This window comes from Ascaphus truei, chromosome 1 (genome assembly GCF_040206685.1).
Source record: "Ascaphus truei isolate aAscTru1 chromosome 1, aAscTru1.hap1, whole genome shotgun sequence".
Lineage (NCBI taxonomy): Eukaryota > Metazoa > Chordata > Amphibia > Anura > Ascaphidae > Ascaphus > Ascaphus truei.
Genome location: NC_134483.1, coordinates 513,583,712 through 513,606,216, shown reverse-complemented (window position 1 = coordinate 513,606,216; position 22,505 = coordinate 513,583,712). Strand labels below are relative to the sequence as shown.

Here is a 22,505-nt window from a genome sequence, read left to right as displayed (position 1 = left end):
TAGTAGGTGCTCGTATGCTTTCCAATGCTCTGCGCTTGGGGAGACAGGCCAAATTGATTTCTAAGCGCGGTAACAACGAATGTGACGTCACAATACTTCCTTCACTGACGCCCCGATCCAGGCAATGACACGCCCCCTCCCTTATGTGCCACGCCCCCTGCTCACGATCGTAAATTGCTGCAGGACAGGCTAGCGCTCCTGCTCAGAGTTGGTGACGTCACGTCGCTCAAGCATGATTGCGCGTCGCTGCACCATGCTGCGGCCAGGGGGGCGCTTAGCGTGCAGGAGCTCATGCGCGGCGGCGCAAGCAAGCGGCAAATTCAAATTTGCTTGCTTTACAAGCAGCTAAGCGCCGCGCATGCTCAGGCGCTTGTTCACACAGGCCACACACATTGCCGCAATGTGTTTAATCGCGACCAGCGTGAGCGTGCCTGCCCGCTCATTGCCATCCTGGCTGAGGCCTGAGGCTCAGATCAGACAGGATGCTACGCGATGTGCGCGCTTACATGTGCGCACGTTTGTCACTCATTGAGGCTAGTGGATGACAATTGTCACACTAGAAACTGGTTGTGGCGGCAAACCACAGCGTAGACGCTGCAACATTTTGCCGCCACAACCCAAATTGAAATTTGGGGCTGCATTTGCGTCACGTGAGCTGGTTCAGCTAATAAAGGCGTACCAGCTCCGTGACGTGTTCGTCACGCCCCCAAACGCAGCGACCCAACTCCTGCAGTTTGAGCACAGATCGCTGGACTGCAGAAGCGCGCGGCGGAGGCGGGCACGCAAGCGCCTGGACGTAGCAGCCAGTCTGAGCTCGGCCTCAGACGCAGATCCACAAAAGGGGACCAAGCCGTAGCAAGCCTCCATTAAGAGTTAACTATTAAGTGCTAAAGTTTAGCACCCTTTTGTGGATCAGGGCCTTTGATTGTAAGCTCTTCGGGACAAGGTCTCCCTTTGTCCTACATTGCCATTTACCTGTTGCGTTTATTGTCCCAGAGATTGTCATTTATTTTCTATTGTCATTTTTGTAAAGCGCTGCATACACTGATGGCAACATACAACATTATACATACGGAGTCAGAGACCCTGTTATTCAGCAGCTTGACACTGAGGGCTCTGCTCTTACTTGTTGTAACTTGTATTTCAAAACAAGACCGTGTTTCCCTCTTTTTTCCTAGTGTGAGATATATATATATATATATATATATATATATATATATATATATATATATATATATATATATATATATATATATATATATATATATATATATATATATATATATATATATATATATATATATATATATATATATATATATATATATATATATATATATATATATATCTTTTGATTTCATTTCAACATTCCACATACATTCTGCTACACTCTCTAACCCCCATTTGCAACGCATTGCAAAAGCCTCCCCTGGCAGCGAAAGGGTGTAGAGGAGCGCGGGCAGATAATTTCAAGCATAAAGACGTCATAGGGGCAAGAGTGACCGTTAACGGATGCCCCGCACTCGGCCGTCGCGGCCTCTGTTCCCTACGTCACTACCTTCCGAACGTTACATTTTTTTTTTTTTTTTTTTTACATTTGAAAATAACCGGTCATATCTTCCCCCTTCTCTCCCTCCCCCCCGTCTTTCCTTCGCCCTGCAGCCAATCAGCAGCCTGGAATTTTCGCGCGGACATCTGCGAGGGGAGGGGCGTGCCCCGCCGCCAAGAGCGAATGGGGGGCGGAGCTTAAGCCGCCGCGCGCCGCGCTCTCTCTCATTGATTGCCAGCCAGCAGCAGCCCTTACCCCATCGCGCCCATAAGGATGCGACAAACAGGTCACTTCTCGCTATTTTATGTGCCCGTATTGCGTGTGTTTGTTTCGGTGTGTCCCGTGATGGCCTCCGTGTTCGGGCCTTTCCTGCTCCGGTTGCATGTTGTAGTTGTAGTAATGGGAGGAGAAGGGGGGAGGGGGTGTATGTGGGCGGTTAGGCCTGAAACTTGGCGGGATCCGGGCCCTGCGTGTGAGCTCATGTAATTATCACTATCAATAACGGGGCTATTATCTGTTGTAATTACCGGGTTCTGGTATAGGATGGGGGGAGGGCAGCAGGATTGTGTATATGTGTATGTATGTGTATATATACACACACACACACACCTAAACCACTTCATATATGTAATTAGTGCGTATGTACTTCTAAACCACTTCCCATCATAATATATATTTGTGTATACGTCTGAACTGCTTCAAGATATATGTTAAATGGGTCAGCTGTGCTCCTGGTTACTGGCAATAAGTTGGTAAAACTGCAGGACTATTATAAAAAAAAATGTGGATTACCAGCACTATTCCAATTGAAAGATTTATTGAACATTTTCTACGTTGTGGTCCCTATTGAGACTGAAACATAATCGTAAAGAAATATTTAAAGTGTGTGTGTGTGTGTGTGTGTGTGTGTGTGTGTGTGTGTGTGTGTGTATATATATATATATATATATATATATATATATATATATATATATTCCTGTGTCACTCATGTATAGTGTGTGTGTATGTATTAATTGTAGTTAAGCAGATGCCGGGATAGGATTGCTTTTACTGCTGCAGTTTAAGAAGCATCCCCATTTTCTCCCCTGAATTAAGTTTCCTAACCAAGGCGATGGATGGGATGGGACAGGCATCTAATGGTATCAAGTGTCCCTCTTTCTTCCTACATCATCCCAATGATTTCCCTCCCATCCTCACTAGCCTCACTCCAAGCCTTTCATGGCTGCTGCCCCAAGAGGTCTGTGGTATGGGGAGAAGTTGAGGGTAGGCTTGGAAATTGTATGCGGGCATCGAGAGCTTGACACACACCTCTCTCTGTATGTTACCTTTTGGGGTCACACTCCTCCGGCTCTATATCCCTAATGATTAAGAATCCCCAAAAAAGAATCTGATGTGTTCTAAACACGTGATACTGTACATCAGTGAATATTAGTGTATAAATATGTATATATGCGCCAAACATCTGGAGCATTGTGAGTGGGAGTACAATGTGAGCGATAAAAAAAAAGTGTATATATTTCTAAAAAATACCTGTATTTTATTTTTATTACTCACATCTTTGTATCCCCCCACTGTACAGTGCTCCAGCTGTGTTGGTGCATATATATTTGCTTTTTTTTACATTTCAGGTTGGCACAATATAAATGGTACATGTCTTTTAATTTTAAGAGGTTGTTATTTAAAGACCTAATCTGAAACGCTAGGTTTTTGTTTTACGCGTATCACTAGCGATGAAGACATTTTTACGTATTTATTCAGCAGCTCCATCCCTGTATTTGCTGCCCTTTTCAGGTGTCATTTTGGCAGTCTGTGTAGAGGATGCCATGTTAGTACACTTATTTATCCCAGTCCTGTAGTGACTGCATGGGATTATTCAAATAACCTCTTCACGCTAGCTTGCGGATATTGAGATGTGAATGTAGATAACCAAGAATTAGTGCAACAAATGGACAACCAGCCCCTCCGTATAATGGCTGCTCAGTCAGGACTGGTTTCTTATGACTGATATAGGTTTGTACAAACAGATCAGACTAGTTGCACTAGCTGTGCAAAGTAGGAAATAATGATGTAGAAAGCTGTACCGAGTAGGATGCAAGCACCTGCATATACTGCATGATGAGTATCTCTTCAGACACCAGCGTTTTTGCAGGCTGTAATGCTGTGTGATTGGCCAATACGAGCTTGCCCTAGAGGATATGGAGATTTTAGAACCTCACATGCCCCATATTCATGTGCTGTTTGTACGTGTTTATATAGTGCAATCCATGTACATAGTGCTTTTACAGCAGTAACACATGTGACATAATGGGATAATACAAGCGCCTCATTCATAAAATAAACATTAGGAAAATTAGTCCCTTCTCCGAAGAACTTACAATCCATTTAGTATGTTCTTCAGTCTGTGGTAAAATACATTTTTGTTCTACATTTTTTTTTTTTTTTTACTGTAAACACTCAAATAGGCCAAATTATGTTGGATTAACTGTTTCTGTGCCATAATGCATTGGTGTTACATGTGCTAACCTCAGAACCCTTAACCGACACCTGTAAAATATTTAACATTTTAGCTGCCAGGTGTTTTGTGCAATATTGTATTACAAAGCATCACATTTTCTTAACCCTTTTGCCGCCACAGCAGGCAATGAAATAAACAGGAAGTCAGAATACTAAAATTTGCTTTGAGATATCATGACGTGCATTGAGTCATCAGCCTGCAACTGTTTTTGTGAGCTGAAACTATAGCCATTTTCTTTTACTTTATTCTTACAACCCGGCAATTATAATGCAGCATAAAAAGGGGGAGGAGAGGAAGGGAAGGGGGGGGAGAGAATTGGTCGCAACTGTCTCACTGAATACATTGTTTGCAATCTTAAAAAATGAATTGAGATTCCAATAACCATATAACCAACAAATGGAAAGGGCGGTTAGCAGTGCTAAGAAAATGTGTATTTTCCCCATCATTCAAAAATATTAGTACATTTTATAATCTATAGGAAGAATAGAGGTAATCAAGTTAGCCATCAGGAAAAAAAATCATGAGTGTGATTGTTGTGACATACAGAAAGTACATCTACATATATGTATAAGGCTTTGTCCCTGGTGTCGGCGCTGCACGCCTGCCAGGCTGGCAGCGCCTGCAGCTGTATTCCCCGGTCTGTAGTGCTGCGTCGGGGGGTGCGGCCATGACGTCACCCGGCATGTTCGTCCTCATTGGCTGAACTGCTGGGGGTGTGGCCAGCGCTCTGTCGCCGATCTGAACAGTTTTTCTGTCTTCAGAAAATTCTGGCCGCGCATTGCGGTGGCCAACCCTGGTAGTGGGGGCTGCTCTTGTCCCAGCAGCGCCCTATGACGGGCGCTTCAGCATGCAGCGGGGACATAGCCTAAGGTATGCTAGGTCACTAGCGTTCCCTGTCAGGTTCACCCATATTAGACAGACAGTGAGTCACTGCTTGCCTTGTTTATCTGCTATGGAAACCGTATCGGAAATCTCTCTGATTTCTCTGAGGCATGTATAAATAGCTTATAAAGCACCTTGCCTGAAAACATTTTTTCTGTTGCACTTAAAAATGAACACTATTGACCTTGCAGATCTAAAGATGTTAATTGTGAGGCCTTAAGGGTGCTGTCGCATTCAGTACTGTCAAACCATTGCTTGCTGTAGCAATGATTTTAAAGGCTATGCAGTTGATTGGCTTCTAAACATTTATTTAATGTTTGTTCCCCACATGTATGCATGCATGTCAAATGGCTACTTCCTCTTATCAAAGTAATAGGAATGAGGCCCATTACAGTACATGCATATATTTTTTAATACTCATTCAAGGATGAAATGGTAATTGTGTATTTTTAAGAGTTGTTTATTGCATATATACGTTAATTACAATGGTGTTATTTAATATGCTGTGAAATGATCTTCCTCATGCTGGAAAATTGTTACGGCCATTCAAATGACTGGTAAAATGGCTTCACAGCATATTCAATAATGGCCAACTTGTCCTAATGGATTTGTTAATCTAAATAGTTAAAAGGGTATTGGGCCATACACAAGGCCATCTCTCAAAGAATAAGCTGGCCTAACTTCGCTAGCCTGCCCTTTATCCCAAGAGCGGTGACATACAGTAAGAATAAAGTGCAAGTAGGACATGTCTTGGCAACTTCTGTTGCCAACTATACTTAGGCCGCGGGCATGGTCAGCGTTTAGGCACTGACACGCGCTCACGCTTGGCAGTGAGCCCCTGCAGCCACATTGAGACTTTAGCAGGGACTCGCACACGCTTCCGCAGGCGTGCGGAAGCGTAGCCGACAATTGTTTTTTTTTTTAAGTGCTCACGGGAGCGCAGGACCGGTCACGTGAGCGGTTCGTCCAATGAGTGCGAACCAGCTCTGTGATGTCACTGTCCCGTCCCTGGACTGCGCGTGAACTAAGGCCTCAGCCTCCGCACGACTGAAGTCTCTATGGACTCAGCCTAAGACAAAATCAAGCTTGAATTGATCTGTTGGATGGTCATTACTGAACTAGTGACATTATAGGTGGATTGAGGGGAGCTGAAAGTTTGAAGTACAACTGGACTTCCTGAAAACCTCTGTCTCCCACCCCTCCATGTCAGTGCATAACAGTAGGGAATTTGGGACTACTCCCAGCTGAAGCTAGGGGACAGATTGCCTGACTTGTTTGAGACCATATAAACTCGTACCAGCCAGGAGGGTTTTTTTTTTTTTGGTGTGGATTATAAAACTGCTTTTCAGTTGCTCGTGTGTGAGGCCTCATCCACAACTCTCCATTTTCTTATTTATAAAAATGTTTTACCAGGAAGTAATACATTGAGTTACCTCTCGTTTTCAAGTATGTTCTGGGACATTCTGGAACTACTTTCTTCCCAACAGCTGAACTTCTAAGCTGTGAAAGATACACGAGTGTCTGGGGCATCTCCATTTATGGTGGTGCTCTTCAAAGCCGCCAGAGAAGAAGCATTCAAAGTTTATTTCAGGGGTCCGAGGCTGGAAATGTTTTACAAGTCAGCTTTCTCAGGTGGAGAATCTGCCTTAGACTGTATACCTCCGGTCATCCGCATATGTCGAAGGAAGAACATTTCACCTTTAACGTGGAGTGCATTGACAACCTCATTAAAGAGGTTGCATCAACACTTTGTCTTGCTGAAGAGAAAAATAATTACACTATCTGGACAGGAATGTGCCAGAGAGCATCTTCAAATTTTCTTTGATGTATAGTAATATATACACTATATACAAATGGCAGTGTCCGAACAAGAAGAGTAGCGCTACAAGGAAGTTTAACATAATGTACAAATTAAAACGCGAAGATGAAGATTGTGGGAAAATCCAGCCAGAGTAGATGCTGCGGTATCCAGATTCACTAGACGGATGACCATTAATTTGGAGGATGCAGTCTTCAGATGGCCGGAAGAATTGCTGAAGATGTTGTAATTTAGTATAGGATCCATCTACAGACCATGATCGTGTTAGCCAGATCCATGAAAATCTGGTTTGCTATGGTTTAGGTATCTATAGAATCTGTGACTTGCTGGCGGCAATAGATCTCAAGGACAACATGCCTCCATATTCCTATCCATCAGTCACACCTAAAGTTCCTCAGATTCTTAATTCTTGTTTTCAATCCGTGACACTTCCCTTGTAGGCTCTCGATAGTTCTTTGGGGACTATAGCAGCATACATCACACATGATGTTTTTGGATCTCTATCGTGACAACATCTTCATAAGGGTACAGTATAAGAAAGTATCTAAATAGGAGGAGGAAGGAGTGTTTATGCCTGTGGAAGCTCCTGTTGAACACAATTGACAAAAGAGAAAACACTAGGGTTAGGGAGTGATCACAAGACCACACCAATTTAAGCAAAATAATGAATAAATATGTGGTAATTGAAGAAGTGGGTGCAACCTGTGAACTGAAAAGTGAATCAGAAAAGGGGGGGGGGAAACACAAAATGAGTGTGTCTCCTAAAGAATTCACTATACTGCACTCCTACTTAATATAAAATTTAACTTTTAATATAATTACATAAAACATAAATTACCAAATCGTTGTGTATTGTGCATTAAAAATAAATTAAATTATCAAAACGTTTTGTGTCCTGCTATCTCTAATATAATTGTTGTTTGAGATTATTCCAACGTACAATCACTGACACATACGCTTGTTTTGATAATTTAATTTATTTTTATTGCACAATACACAACGATTTGGTAATTTATGTTTTATGTAATTATATTAAAAGTTAAATTTTATATTAAGTAGGAGTGCAGTATAGTGAATTCTTTAGGAGACACACTCATTTTGTGTTTCCCCCCCCCCCCCCCCTTTTCTGATTCACTTGACAAAAGGGCGGAAATTAAACCCTTGAAGTCTGAGCTCACTTTCAATTTTTGCTAAAAATGGCATCAATCATCCAGATTTAACTCATTAGGCATGCCAGTCATTAGTACACCTAGCAGGGACGGCCCCATTAAAATAATTCTTAAATGCACAATTTACCAGTAAAATGTTTGCACTCTAAATGATACATTTAATCCCTAACTTTGTATTGTGTGAAACATTTTTCTTGACTAATTTTTTTGTTCTGTGCTTTTCAGGCATCAGCCTGTAAGAAGCAACTCTCATTTCTCTAATGCTCAGGATTACTTTTGGCAAATCTATCACTGGCTGCTGTGTTGGGCAATATGTGTAATTTACATAATTCTGGATAGGTTTTATAATTGTTTGTATGCTATATTTCATCCCTGAAATAAAACAGTCTCCCAAATATGGGCATAGAAGCCAATAATAAAAACATATCACTAACGTTCATATTTAAAAATGTGGGGAAAGTAAAAAAAAAAAAGCTGATGCCTGGTTCCTGTAGTATGGATTTAATTCTAAATGTGTTTGGGGGATTAGTGTGTTAAAAGGCAGCTCCACTTAATGCTGCAGTCCTACATAGACTTCAAAGCAACAATCTAGCTTCCTTAAATCTAACCACGCTATAAGCAAGGATTCACGTGATTTGTTTGGGACCTACGAATGTTTGTCAAATGATTTTTTTCTTTTCCCCACTCATGTCTGTATCTGAAAGCCAATAAAGACTAAGGGGAGGGGTGTAGAGAAGAGGGGTTTTCCCTCTGCAAACCGTTGCTGAAAATTGTGCGCACACAGAAAAGGGAGGAAATAGCCAGCATCCCATATAGTGCACACTCCTCCCTTGGAGTGTACATAAGCTTGGTGTAAAGGTTGTGTGGTGGTAGCCTGATGGCAATCTGACCGAAACTAAAGTCTCTAAGCCTCTTTATTTAGGTGGACCGTTAGGTCTCGTCCAGGGTGGGTAGAGGCGCGCTGGCGCTCCAGCGCTGCGCTCGGCTGGGCGATTCCTGTCCGGCTAGGTGGGGGCGCGGCCTCTACGTCACGGAGCTGGTTCGCCCTCATTGGGAGAACCTCACACGTGACGAGCTTGCGAGCGGCAAATTCAAATTTGCTCGTGCTGAGCGCCGAGCAGGCGCACCCGCTCATGCTGCACACGTGCATTGCCGCAACGTGTCCAGCTTGAGCGTACCTGCTCAACGAGCCCTTACAGTTAAAGGAGCAGTCCCTCCAAGGACCATGATCACTAACAATTTGTGAGAGCATGGAGCCTAGTACATGGTACTAAGTGGTTTTAACATTTTTTCATAGTTTGTAAATATGGGGAGCTGGAGGGTGGGAGAGGTTTGTTTCAGCTTATCCCATTCTACCCACATATAAAATACCCCTTTCTCCTGTTTGGTCCTTAGACTGGGAGGGTTTGGGCAATGTGTGAAAGGAAATGTACATAACGTGACCTTTTTAACTTTTAATTGTCGTTTTTTTTTTTTAAATATTTGCTTTAACCATGATTACATTTCTCCCAACTCCTTTGAAAAGCTTTAAAAAAAAAACATTCTTTGCGATTCTGTACAATAAGGTGTCTGTTTCCACCTCTGTTTTTCCTGCTTACTGAATTTTAATTTTTTTTTTCTTTAAAACATTGAGACCGTAACCAAAATGAACATGTTTGTGAAGTCCCTCTCGTGTTACTGGACTTCACATACCCTGATCTGAGAGGCTCTGGGGAAGACTTTATTTATTTATTTTTTTATCGGCTTTTTTGAGGTCTGCATGTATATTTGATACATTTAGGAAAAAATTGATAATCTGATATTAAAGACATCAATCACATTGATCACCTGTTAAAGAAGTTATTTTTGAGGAGAACTGCACGTTTTATTAAAGAGACACAAATAGTCTGAAATGTCTTTTTTATCTGAAATGTCTTTTTTGTTGGGGCTAAGTAGTTTGGCCTTCTAAAAAGTGCAGTCCCATTGAGCAAAATGTATTGTAAATGTAATTGTCAAAGCTTTGTCATGTAAGCCATCTCCAATTGTTTTTATTTGAAACGGTTTGGCTCTGCTGATTTACTTGCAAAGTATAAGGATAGGTGAAAGTGCATTCATTACGTGCTAAGGATTGCTGGTGTTTCCCGCCTCACCGGAACAATGCTGCCGACATTCCACAGTTGCCGTTATCCATGCTAAAATAGATGCTATGTTTTACCAAATTATAATATGCCAATTTTGAAGTCCCTGCAAAAGCTTTTAAACATTCATTTCCCATTATCAACTGCAGGAGGATTTTGCAATTAGGACTTTGAATTGGATGAAAATGAAACGACTAAGGCAATTTGCACATTTAAAATGCATGTGTAATGTAGTCTTGGCATAGAAATGGCTTGCTTTTATTTTATATGGCACAAAAACAGTCAGTTTGGCCAAGGCACAAAGAAAATATATTGTCTAGCAAGTATGACAGGAAAAGCTGTTGCTCTTGCTAACATACTTCTTGAGAAATGTAATTGTATAATTGTGGTCGTTTGAGGTTAAACTGTTCCAGAAAGGTCAAAAGTGAGTTTTCTGTACCGTCTGATGGCTTTTGATTAAAATTGGGTGTGTTTTTTGTATTATTTGAAATGCAAATCCATTCAGAAACCAATTACAACTTGAATTGGAAATGGTTTTATAAATAGACCTTTTTTCAGTTCTGTAATTGCTTAGGAAGTGTGAAGCTGCAGACCCGTCCTCTGACTCCGGAGTTACAATATTAAACGTATTTCATGGTGGTACCTCCACCATAAAGGGTCTACACACTTCCAAATGTTTTTTTTTTAAGACCGGTTAAAAAAACATTTGTTAGTGGCTTTAACTTTTTTGAAGACCTGTTTCAACTTGTGTGGTGGTTTCCATTTGGGATATAAAGGGTTCCCCCAAAAAAACAAGGTTTAAAGGATAGGTTAATTTTTTTGTAATAATGTTTAGGTTTGTACACCCACCCACACACACCACACACACACACCACACACACACCACACACACACCACACACACACCACACACACACCACACACACACCACACACACACACCACACACACACCACACACACACCACACACACTACTAGCATGCAATTCTTGTGTGTATACACTTTTCTGAACTATGTCGATTAAAATGAAAAGTAAAACTTGTTAGTTGTGATGTAATTTCATGCTTTTCTGTGATTGGATCTGAAGCAGAAGTTTAGACCTTTGGTAAAGGCGTACATTAGATCTAAGAATTATCTTCATGTAGTTTTTCATACTTCCATCTTCATATGCTTGTGCTTTTTCTTTTTCTACAGTAGTGTGAGATTGGTGAAAACGACTTAAAGTTCTCTGTAGTCAATCTGAAACAACCGCCGCACAATGAAACAAGTTCCTCATATCCTTGGGAACCCAACTGGAAAGACTTCAAACCCAGAAGTGAGTAGAGAGTGCTCCGTATTCCTGGGCAGAGCGCATATTTCAGCCACTCTAAAAGAGGGGGTCATACAGAAGTTTAATGGCCATGATGCACTACCATTTATCCCGGTGGAAAAATTGAAGGATCTAACTTCTCGGGTGTTTAATGGAGAATCCGGTGCCCAAGAAGCCAAAGTGCGCTTTGATGCACAAGAGATACAAGGCATTGGGACTCCACCCCACACCACCCCCACCAAGAATAACTCCCCGGAAATAAAGCTGAAAATCACCAAAACCTATATGAATGGAAAGCCCCTCTTTGAATCCTCTATATGTGGGGATGGAGGAGATGACCCTTCCAAGCCTGAGGAAACTGAGCAGAAAAGCATGAGCGGGAGGAAAAGAAAAAGTATAAAGTTTGGGTCCACAGATGATAAACTAAGTGTTGAAGTATCGACAAAGTCCAATTCTTCCGAATCATCTGAAATTAAGGTATTCTTTATTTTCTGGTGCTGTTTTTGTGTGGGTGTGTGTGTTTCAGCATTTTGTTTTATTATTGTGCGGTCCTCTCTAGGTTCATATTGAATTATTCCCTTTTTGTGTGACAGAAGTTTAATTGGGGGAAACAATGTTCTACTTTAGTGGTGCTCAACTCCAGTCATCAAGATCAACCCCCCCTCCCCCCCCCCCAACAGGTCAGGTTTTAAGGAAATTCCAGCTTCAGCACAGGTGGCTCTGATTTGAGCCACCTTTGCTGATGCAGGGACTGTTTGAGCCAACTTGGGGGGGGGGGGGTATTGATGACTGGAGTTGAGAATCCCTGTTCTACTTTATATAGTGTTAAATGGTGGGGTCGCATTGGATGCTTGCTGACCACTAGGCTAGGTCCCCACTGCAGACAGCGGCGTGCACGCCTCTCACCAGTCCCTTGCCGCCTCCCTACCAGGCCCTCGCTTCCTGGCTCACTTCATACTGTGACGCGTCAGCCTACAGGGGCTACAACTGGATTGTGTTCCCGTGCGGCGACGCAGAGACATGGTGCGCCAGGGAGCCAATCAGAGACTGGATACGCAGAGAGGGAAAGGGCAAGAGAAATACAGTGCAATGATGTGCAGCCATTGCTCAGTTTATTTCTGCCTTATTAATGTAGTGTGCTATATACTTTCTAATTCTTGAATGTGTTTTTTCCAGTTATCTGCTATTTATACTTCTAAACATATGGGTGTCTAAAAAGGGGGGGGGTTAAACAGGAACAGCCTGTTAAACAGCGCCCGTGTAATTGGGCTGATATTCTAGGCACAATTCTGGTAATAAAATGTAATATGCGGAGAGTGTAACAAGCAAATTGTACGAGACAAACTTCTGCTATAAAGACCATGGAGTACTCACTCAGGCTTGGAACAGAGAATGTGCAACATGGCCGCGTCCCGCGCCTAAAAAATCTGCCTGCAGATCGCGGTGAAGCGCTGTACACGCGACGCCAGGCGTGCGGGCAGCGGGATCTTGGCTTTACAACTCGTTATAGACATTGTTACATTGTAAAATCTAGAAAGGGCTAGTAGTGTGAATAATGGCATGCATTATTTTTTACTGCTAGTAAGAAGACTTCTCTGCCCGATTGGCAAATATTTGGGGCTGAGGTTTAATTTACTGGCATAGTATTAACTTTCTGGCCACAATAAGCACTGGATTTACAGGTTGTGACTACATGGATGGAAGATTAAGGCAATTGCAAGTGTAACCAAAAACCAGAGCTGCCATGTCCAAGCTGTAATGGCTATTAAGGAAACCCTTGAGAAACTGGAGAACATTCTACATGTACTAGTCTTAATCTTTCCTTTTGCACTCCCACAATCAATTAAAGCATGGTGAAATTATAGTCACTTGAAGGCTGACTAGCCACCTTCCTCTTCTGTCCAACCATAAAACTTTAAATATTGATATCTTTGTTTGTTGTTTTTAAGTATTTAGTTTACTTATTAAACTAAATACTTAAAAACAACAAACGAAGATATCAATATTTATATTTTAAAGCAGCAGTTCAAGCAATATCCTACATGTGTTTATTTTAATAAATCAGTTCTGTACTATGAGAAGATACTTGTTGCATTTAAAATTTAAAAAAGAAAGTTTAGAAACATTAAAAATGTCTTTAAATGTAGGAAGCATTTCCAAAGTGACAGCCCCTTCCGATAGGCTCTGGCTGTTGAGCCCCGCCCTCTCACTAGCAGTGAACTAATTGTATCTATCTAGTAACTGCCAGTCAATCATATTCCAGGACTACATTGCCCACAATGCTGTGCAAGAACTGAATTAAATAACCCTGAGCAAGCGATTGATTACAGGAGAACAATTCGATCTGTAGCTTCGCTAATCACTTGTCAGTGTGCAGATTGTATTGATGCACATATTGAAAGGGAAAAAAAAAAATATATATATATATATATATATATATATATATATATATATATATATTTTTTTTTTTTTTTTTTAAACGGCAGCTTGAAGTGCAGCTTTAACTTTGTGAGATCAAAATAGTTGGTGGTAGGCAAATCGCTTGACAACTAATGAGACCGTTTGAAAATGACTTGACGCTTATAAAATATCTAGACTTGGGTAGCTTATATTTTACATAGCGGTTGGAAATTGAATCAGAGTCTAGAGACGGGTGAGCCTCGTAGTATTTGAATTTGTATCTGTTTTAAGTTAGAAAAAAAATAGTGTCCCATGATGAGAACCGAAATCATCCTCTCCGCTTTCTCCGACCAGACCACTGCCATAGGATGTCGCTAGCAGTTTGTTTGGCTTGAAACTGCTGGACAAATTTGGAGATGCGACAAATAACGTTAGAGGTTTAGGACGTGGAAAGGCTTCAGACCACCAGAAAGCAGCATTTAGCGGGTTTTTTTTTTTTATGCACTCTAAAATAAGATTGAGCATGTCCATTTTCTCATTGTACACCTTTTTAGAACAGAAACAGAATGGAAAAGACTTGTTGTGTTCCAGAAGTAATGGACATCAGAGTATTCAGTAATCACTACTGCAAAGAAATCTAGGATTTCTGAATCCTTTTATTACTTTTTTTTTTAATTTTTCATACAAATGTTATATTTGTGTGGTTTTGTGCGAGAGGATGTTTTCTGAAGCGCAGTACATTATGGGAACAAAATACAGTAAATGTCCATAACAAAGGGAAAGTGTATGCTATGGTGTCAGTTTGGTATATTTGAACCTGCTATTTTGGGAATAAAAAGGGGGGGGGGTGGAGGGCGAGTTGCCACAGGTTGTTCCAGGGATCATTAGGGGCGTGGCCCCACTGACAGACACTCCTGTGACTTGAGATGCTACTGTTGCCGGTGGGAGTTGACATTTTGGGGACAGTTGGTAACATGCAGTTTAAGATGTGGCGTATCTGCCAATATAAAAGGGATCCCGCACCCACCCTTTACTCTCCACCCTTTAATTAGAGCAACGACCTCGGTTTGCACACTTCCCTTCTCCACCTCTGATGTTAAGTGACATGTTGATGTTCATCGGTGGACTGTAAGGACATATATATTGTAAAATCTATTTTATTTAAGAAGAACTTTAACTTGTACATAAAGTGAATGTTTTTTTTCTATTGAACAGATACTTTTCGCAATAAATATAATTGGCACAATAAATGTAATATCGTTATCGTGAGATGTTATTGCCCAAGCCTTAACCCTGCTATATATTTAAAGTTGCCTATAGTTGACTAGTTGGTGGCTTGACTTTACAAGTCAGAAGTCCTTATGACGGGGGTTGCCAACTCCAGTCCTCATGATCCACCAAGTCCGGTTTTCAGGATATCCCTGCTTCATTCTGACAGAGCCACTGATTGAGTCACCTGTGCTGAAACAGGGATATCCTGAAAACCTGACTTGTTGGTGTCCCTTTAGAAGACGCCCCCCCCCCCCCCTGCATTATAACATTCAGTTAGTTATGGCCGATGTTCGTTTTCGAGGGTTGATTGCATTCACTCCTCTCGGAGTGCTGAACCTGATCCAAACAGATCTGTCATTGATGGATGTGCCATAACCACATGATTGCCGTCACAGAGTTGCTATCCTAGAAGTTTGGCACTGGGGTTCCAGCATTGCAATGGTTAAACATGGCACTGGTATTAGTTCACTTTAGTTCTTGGGGGTGACAGAGACTGTAACTTTGGTGTTTTTAAGAGGAATGTTGGAATGAAGCAATGCCTCCGGGTCAGATGTCCTAATCCTCCTATTGGCTTCAGCAATCGTGCAAACCCTGGAAAACCTCAGGGGGCCTCTCTGCTAGCGTTGGCAAGCGATTAAGTGCATTGAGTTCCATTACTAGCTATTCTGAAACACCAGGTGAGAAATTAAGATAATTGAACTATTTCTTTTTTCCCAAAGAAGTAGAGGCTGGTGCTAACAAGGAACCTCAATGTATTACGACATTGCAATCTGGTACATTACTTTACAAACCAATCATGACAACCGTCTGGTTAAAAAATAAATAAATAAATATCGCAACCATTTTATGTTTTCCAGTAGCGTACAATTGTTATTTTTTTCAAGAGGACATTGGGAAATTGTGGTGTCTCTTACAGCACTTTAATTAAAAAAGGATGTAAGGTGCCAAATGTGAGCAGATAATCTTTCTGCAGGTTTGTTGCAGTGATAATATAAAGATTTCTCCCTCTTCCTTTTTATTTGTGTTCCTTGGTGGCACCCACCCACAAACAGTGTTTGACAACAACGAAAGTGTGTGCTGTTCCTGCAGAATCTGAATTCCAGCCTCTGATAACTTCCAGTGCCATTAAGGGTATCACCAGGATCCCACGCGGATTATTGAAAAATAGTAATGTTCTATCGAGCACGGGAGAGATCCTTCCCCAGCCGCAGACTGCAGCCCCTCTTGTCACTCATAAGGGGCCTCCTTTTTGTAGTTCTGGTTGCCTTTTCCCCCCGCACCTTTTTTCTCTTTTGGAGCCCCGTGTCTCGGAACAATAGAGCCAGGAACCTCCTAGTCAACCTGCTCCTGGGATTAGCCAAACTGGCTATAAATCTAGGAAGCGGCATTTCGCTGGGGAGGCTTCCCTGGTCTCCCGAGTTGTTCCCGTGGCGCTCCCGTATCCAGGCAGAGTTCACTTGCACTGTGGCCACTGTCGCAGGTACCAGAATTCACCTCCCAGAGGGTGGTTTCTACCCACCCCTCCTCTCCAACCCCATCAGTTTTATTTTGCGCTCCACCTTTATTTTAATTTTACTGACACGCCAATTTGGTTTTAGTTTGAATCCATTTTCAGACTCTTCTGGTTGGTGTTTCCAGCTGTAGCCAACCAGATTCTGTGTGTTGGCCAGCCAATCAGATTTACAAGTCTGGAAAATAGAATACTGCACAGTGTGTGTAATTTGAGCTCCCGCACAGGTCTTTAAAAGAGCATTATTAATACCCTGTTTAAAATGGCTCTTTTTGTGTGCTTTTTCTAAACCTTTAGGGCATATTTTTCTTCTTCTCTTTTTACTACCCCTGAACTTCACAGTTCAGCTGTCACTGGGAAAGCCTCGTGATGTTATGGAAATGCTCCACAACGGTGTCCCCACTGCGCACTCTATATGGTCACAAATCAAAGGTTCTCCTGAGAAGGAATCCTAGATATTCTAACAAACCTCTCCTCTTGGGCTATTCTTCATAGTGCAGCTTTAAAGCAATAAGGGTTAATTATTTAGTTCCGTCACCTACTTTTTTTTTTTTTATTAAACGTTTGACTGATTTTAATTTAGAAGCATACACTCCCATAGGGCTCATTGGCTAGAATATGTTTGTCCTAGTAAAATATAATTTTAATTGCCATCTTATGTGGTTAATAGCTTTTTATATTTACAATGGACAAAACATAGTGTTCCTGTATTTCCAGTACCCATTGCTTTCTTTGAGCCTACAACAGATTTAGGGGAACAGCCGCAGTAGCCATTGGATGGGCAAAAATTGTGTGTATCTATGACTGACACAACTCCTCCCTGCCCCCAGCCACACTATGCACCCTGAGCGCTTCACCTTGCACATCCATCACCTCTCCACAAGTTTAATTTGAGGGACATGGTCCAGGGGCTCTGAAACTCCTCGCCACCTAGCCCCTTTCCCTCAGCGCTCCCAGACATGCTTTGCACTTGCGTTTTTCCCACCCCTGCAGTATGTACAGATGTGACCGCCCTGATTGTTGCTTTGGTGGTGCTGTTCTGGGCGATGATCTTGCATTTTCTGCACACTAAATCAGGTCCGACTTGCATTCAAAACATTTTATTTTTAAAGCAATTCCTGGAACAGTTAAACAATTTTCATCCACAACATAACAAATTGTAACAGTAGGAGGACCTGGAACATTTAATTCCATGGCTGGTACAGTAGCAAACAGATATACAGTCTGTACTGTTCATCAATGCTGACAATTTACCGTAGCCCCAATTTGTTTGTTGTGGGGGGGTGTCCTAAACAAAAAGACGTTACTTTAAGCTCGAAGGACCCAACTGTTATGAGAAACTTGCCAGTGTCCCTGCTCGCTTCAGGGGAAACAAATGGCCACCAAATCCTGCGGGTTAATAAGAAGCCGCAATGTCCATGCTTGTGGTTGCGTATTGAACGCCCAATTAAACCACCCCCAGGAAACACCGGTAACGAAATTTTGTAATATCTGGCACCTAGAGCTAAAAAAATAGTATGGTTTTCTCCCTTTAAATGACCCCTGTCTTTTAATACCCTCTTATCCCACCTAAAAATGATGTGGGATTAAGGGGGTTATATATATATATATATATATATACTAGCTGAGAGACCCGGCGTTGCCCGGAGGCCGTGAGGGGGGGTGTGAAAGGCAGGGGGGGTGCGTGAAAGGCAGGGGGGGTGCGTGAAAGGCAGGGGGGGGGCGTGAAAGGCAGGGGGGGCGTGAAAGGCAGGGGGGGGCGTGAAAGGCAGGGGGGGGGGGCGTGAAAGGCGGGGGGGGAGTCATGAAAGGCAGGGGGGGCGACACACAGTGGCACACACACACACACAGTCACAGACACACAGTGACATACACACACATACGTCACCTAGAGCGACACACACGCGACACCTACCTCTACTTCCGGCTGCCGCCATCTTCTCACTCGGCGCAGCGAGGGAAGAAGGGTGTCCTTCCGGTTGCGCCGCCATCTTAGGCGCCGCGAGGGAGGAAGGGGGTCCGCTGCCTATTCCCCCGCCGGGGATGGAGATGAGGCGCCGCGAGGGAGGAAGGGGGTCCGCTGCCTGTTCCCCCGCCGCGGATGGAGATGAGGGTAGCGCCGGGAGAGGTGAGCGGAGGGGGTGTAATGTGCGCGCGTGTGCACAGGGACAATAAAGGTAATGGACGCGTGCGGGCGGTGTAATGTGCGCGGCGGCAAGAGATGATGTGCACAGGGACAATAAAGGTAATGGACGCGTGCGGGCGGTGTAATGTGCGCGGCGGCGGGCATATATGAGCGCTTTAGACGGGCATGTGGCCAGAGAGCGGGATGAAAAGAGATGAGTGTGTGTGTGTACACCGGCCTGACAGTGTGTGTGTGTACACAGGGCTGACAGTGTGTGTGTACAGGTTGTTGTTTGACAGGGGTGAGTGTGAATGTGTGTGTACACAGGGGTGACAGTGTGTGTGTGTGTGTGTGTGTGTACAGGGTTGAGTGTGAGTGTACAGGGTTGAGTGTGAGTGTGTGTACAGTGTTGTGTGACACTGAGTGTGTGAGTGTGAGGGGGTGACTGTGTGTACAGGGTTGTGTGTGAGTGTGGGGGGTGACAGTGTGATATGTCAACTTACCAAGGAGTCCTCAGAGGTTCTGGGCGTGTGGTGTGACTGCAAGTGTGTGAGAGTGAAGGAGGTGATGTCACAGTGGGGCGTACCTCTTGGCCAATGAGTCACGGACCAATCAGATTCACTGCAGATAGCACTAACCTCACTAACCATTCGATTTTATATATTAAGATATATATAGATATAGATATATATATCTATATCCTTGTGATGAAGGGTCCTCTAAAGCCATAAGATAATACAATAAACTGTGTGTTTGTTAGAAAATATTTATGAAAGAGGCCATACGGCCTGTCAAGATCTGTGTTTTTATATAGATATATATCTATATCTATCATACACTTTAATCTATCGTACACATTTTAAATTATGGTGGGTTAAAAAGGCGACAAGAAACATCCACCATATAGCAAATAAATTCACTTGTACACACACACTGTTTCTGTGCTGAGAAACTAGTCTTCATTTTCTGTAGACACTCTCCTCTTTGTCGTGGTGAATAGCAGGCCATATGCCCTGTGCGTTGGATGGGCGTCTTAGTTACCAGTGACATCCCACAAAATGGTTGCAAAACGGTCTTGTATATGCCTAGAAAATATAAGATGAGACCTAACAGCATGAAAAAGTGAAAGGAACGCTTTAATGAGGTTTATATCAAACAAACGCACACACTTGTATATATGTGTGCTTTTTAAGTTTATTGCTGGCCACACCAAGCTCACTGTTTATGTACATGGAAGGGCAGAGGGGCAACAAACATCACGGGATGAAACGCGTTGGAAACGTTTTTGTGTGCGTGTATCTATCTTTAAAAGAGAACTCCATTTTGTGCCTGTGAAGTATTAATTGAGAGCTTTAGTAGTGAAGTATTTAGTGACCTCTAGTGGTTAGTGGGAAATTCAGCACACTAGAATTTGCGATGTGCTGCAGGTCTTGGCAGTAGAATAAAGGGTATGATTTTTATTTATAGGATTGAAAACCTAACTTTATTCTAGGAATATTAACATTTCTGGCAAACCTCGCCCTCCGTGTATGTGTCATGCTCCCCTCCTGTGCTACAAATATATCCTAATTGCATCTCTCTTGCGTGGAAGATCCATCTTCCAGAAAGAAGGGTGTTTTGTACTGGATAACGTCATTTGGGGATTTACCTTGGTGGTAAAGCCACTAGAGAACATTTCTAACAGGATTTAATCATTTTAGGCTTCCTGCAGATTAGGCTACTTTGCATGGCAAATTACATTGAAGAGCCAGAACCAGTATTTGTTTTAAAAATGCAAATTACATGAATGTGTAATACAAAACAGGTTCTCTCCCTCCCACCCCCCCGTTAACTTTGTTTGATTTTCTCAAGCTCTGTTAACGTTTTAGATCAATCGCTGTGGGTGTCACACGCATATTATGCACGCACGCACTTTATACTCACGTTTATATTTATTTACATGCATGTAGGTGAGGAGCAAAAAGCATCTGGCCAAATCGCCCGTTATAGCCACTCGCTCTGTGCTGCTGATGTTGGCTTACCATAGTGCCATTGTTGACCAGCGCTTAGTGAATTTAATAAAAAAAGACCAAAAAAAAAAATACTGTTTTGTTAATTTTGGAAGAACAATATTCGCCAGGTCGATGTGAATGAAATAGAAATAGCCGTGTTAGTCCAGATGCGATAGTGCAGAGTGAATGAGTACTTCAGTATTAGGTGATACCTTTTTTTATTTGGAGTAACAATTGATATAACAATATAAATTAATCCAAATAAATAAAATATCGTCTAATACAGAAGTTCTCATTTACTCTGCACTAGTTGGATGTGAAAGGGCAATCTGACCCTTAAAGACCTGTTACACCGTTCGTAAGTTACTTAACGTCCGTCCAGTAGGTGCAATAGAGTGAAACTGCCCCACGTAGCAAGGAACAATCAATGGCTGCTGCTTTATTTGCCGACTTCTAAAACATTTAAGCGACTAGAAGGCACAGATCAGAAATATACGGCGCTCAGTTTAAATTCTGTATGTTGGTATCCAAACTATTTAAACATTTCTAATTTACATTCGCAACATTTTGTCCATCGCCCCGTTGCACGCGATTGTTTAGACGTTGGCAAAGTATTCACTCAAATTTATATTGGCGGAAATGGTTTTTGTGTTTTCAGATATTTGCAAATTCGTTGACGTTTGAAGAAAAAAAAAACATTTAAAAAAAATTGTTATAGTTGACAATCGGCGACTATTGGAATATTTAGCAAAAAGAAAGTTACTACATTGAGGAATATACAAAAGTTGAAAAGAAATTAAATTTTAAAAATGTGTGAAATGAATATTAAAAAAAATTGGGGGGGGAAGCACACAGGGTTAAGTTTTTGACAATTGAATATTCACAAATAAATTAAAATATTCAAGAATGTTTAAATGTTTACACAAATGTGAAGGGGGAAAATGAGCGAGTGGAATGTCGGCACATTTGCCCATCTCTATGTTCATGTGCAGTTTACAGAATGTATTCATACATGTATTTATATATTACATTTTTTTTTCTTTTTCTTCTAAGTCTCTTTCTGATTCAGAGACATCAGAGATCAAAGATGAGGACTCTTCATTTAAGCACTCCATCGGAGACATGGTGTGGTCCAAAGTCTCTGGTTATCCATGGTGGCCATGTATGGTGACCTCTGACCCCGTCCTATATAGCCACACTAAGATAAAGGGTAGGTTTGGCTTGCGCTGTGTGTTATCTACATCAAAAGATCAGGGTTTTGTTTAACCTTTTACTGTATTTAAGGGAACACCCTTTCGATTTTGTTTATTTTGGTGTGTCTACTTGGGTCCAAAGGTACATGCTGAAAACGTAGCAATTTAAACACCGAATATTCCCTGTAAAGTAGTAAATGTTGTCATTTAAAGGCCCATGAATTTACAGTCATATGCATTTTGTATTTCCTTCCATTTCTACTGCCCATTTAAGTTGGTCCCACCAGTGAGAATAAGATGGTTGCCATAGGTTGTGGTGACTGCAAAGACTGACAGCGAGTTGTAATTGGATGCTTAATGGGTTGAAATTGTTTTTTCTATGAATAATTGTTAAATCTCAAACCTGTTGTATATGGCTTTCTTTTTCAGGGCAAAGGAGGAGTGTTCGTCAATATCACGTACAGTTTTTTGGCAATGCTCCCGAAAGAGCTTGGATATTTGAGAAGAGTTTGGTCCCATTCAAAGGAGAACAGGAATATGATCAGCTTTGCCAGGAAAGTGCTAAACAAGCGCCAACCAAAGCCGAAAAAATCAAGGTGCACAGCTTTCATTTATCTTATCCCCACGAGCCTGTCCTTATGAATGACTATAACAA

The 22,505-nt window shown here is 42.0% G+C and overlaps 1 protein-coding gene across 2 annotated transcripts in view; it reads left to right on the top strand.

The window, feature by feature from the left end:
• The first annotated feature begins 1,676 nt into the window (after positions 1-1,676).
• NSD2 (nuclear receptor binding SET domain protein 2) overlaps positions 1,677-22,505 on the top strand; it is a 59,082-nt gene continuing 38,253 nt past the window's right edge. For both annotated transcript variants that reach the window (XM_075571091.1, XM_075571082.1), the window contains exons 1-4: positions 1,677-1,835; positions 11,245-11,836; positions 21,711-21,867; positions 22,280-22,446. In XM_075571091.1, the coding sequence (XP_075427206.1) occupies positions 11,309-11,836; positions 21,711-21,867; positions 22,280-22,446 (852 nt within the window). In that variant the 5' untranslated portion in view covers positions 1,677-1,835; positions 11,245-11,308. The remainder of the gene's footprint in view (positions 1,836-11,244; positions 11,837-21,710; positions 21,868-22,279; positions 22,447-22,505) is intronic.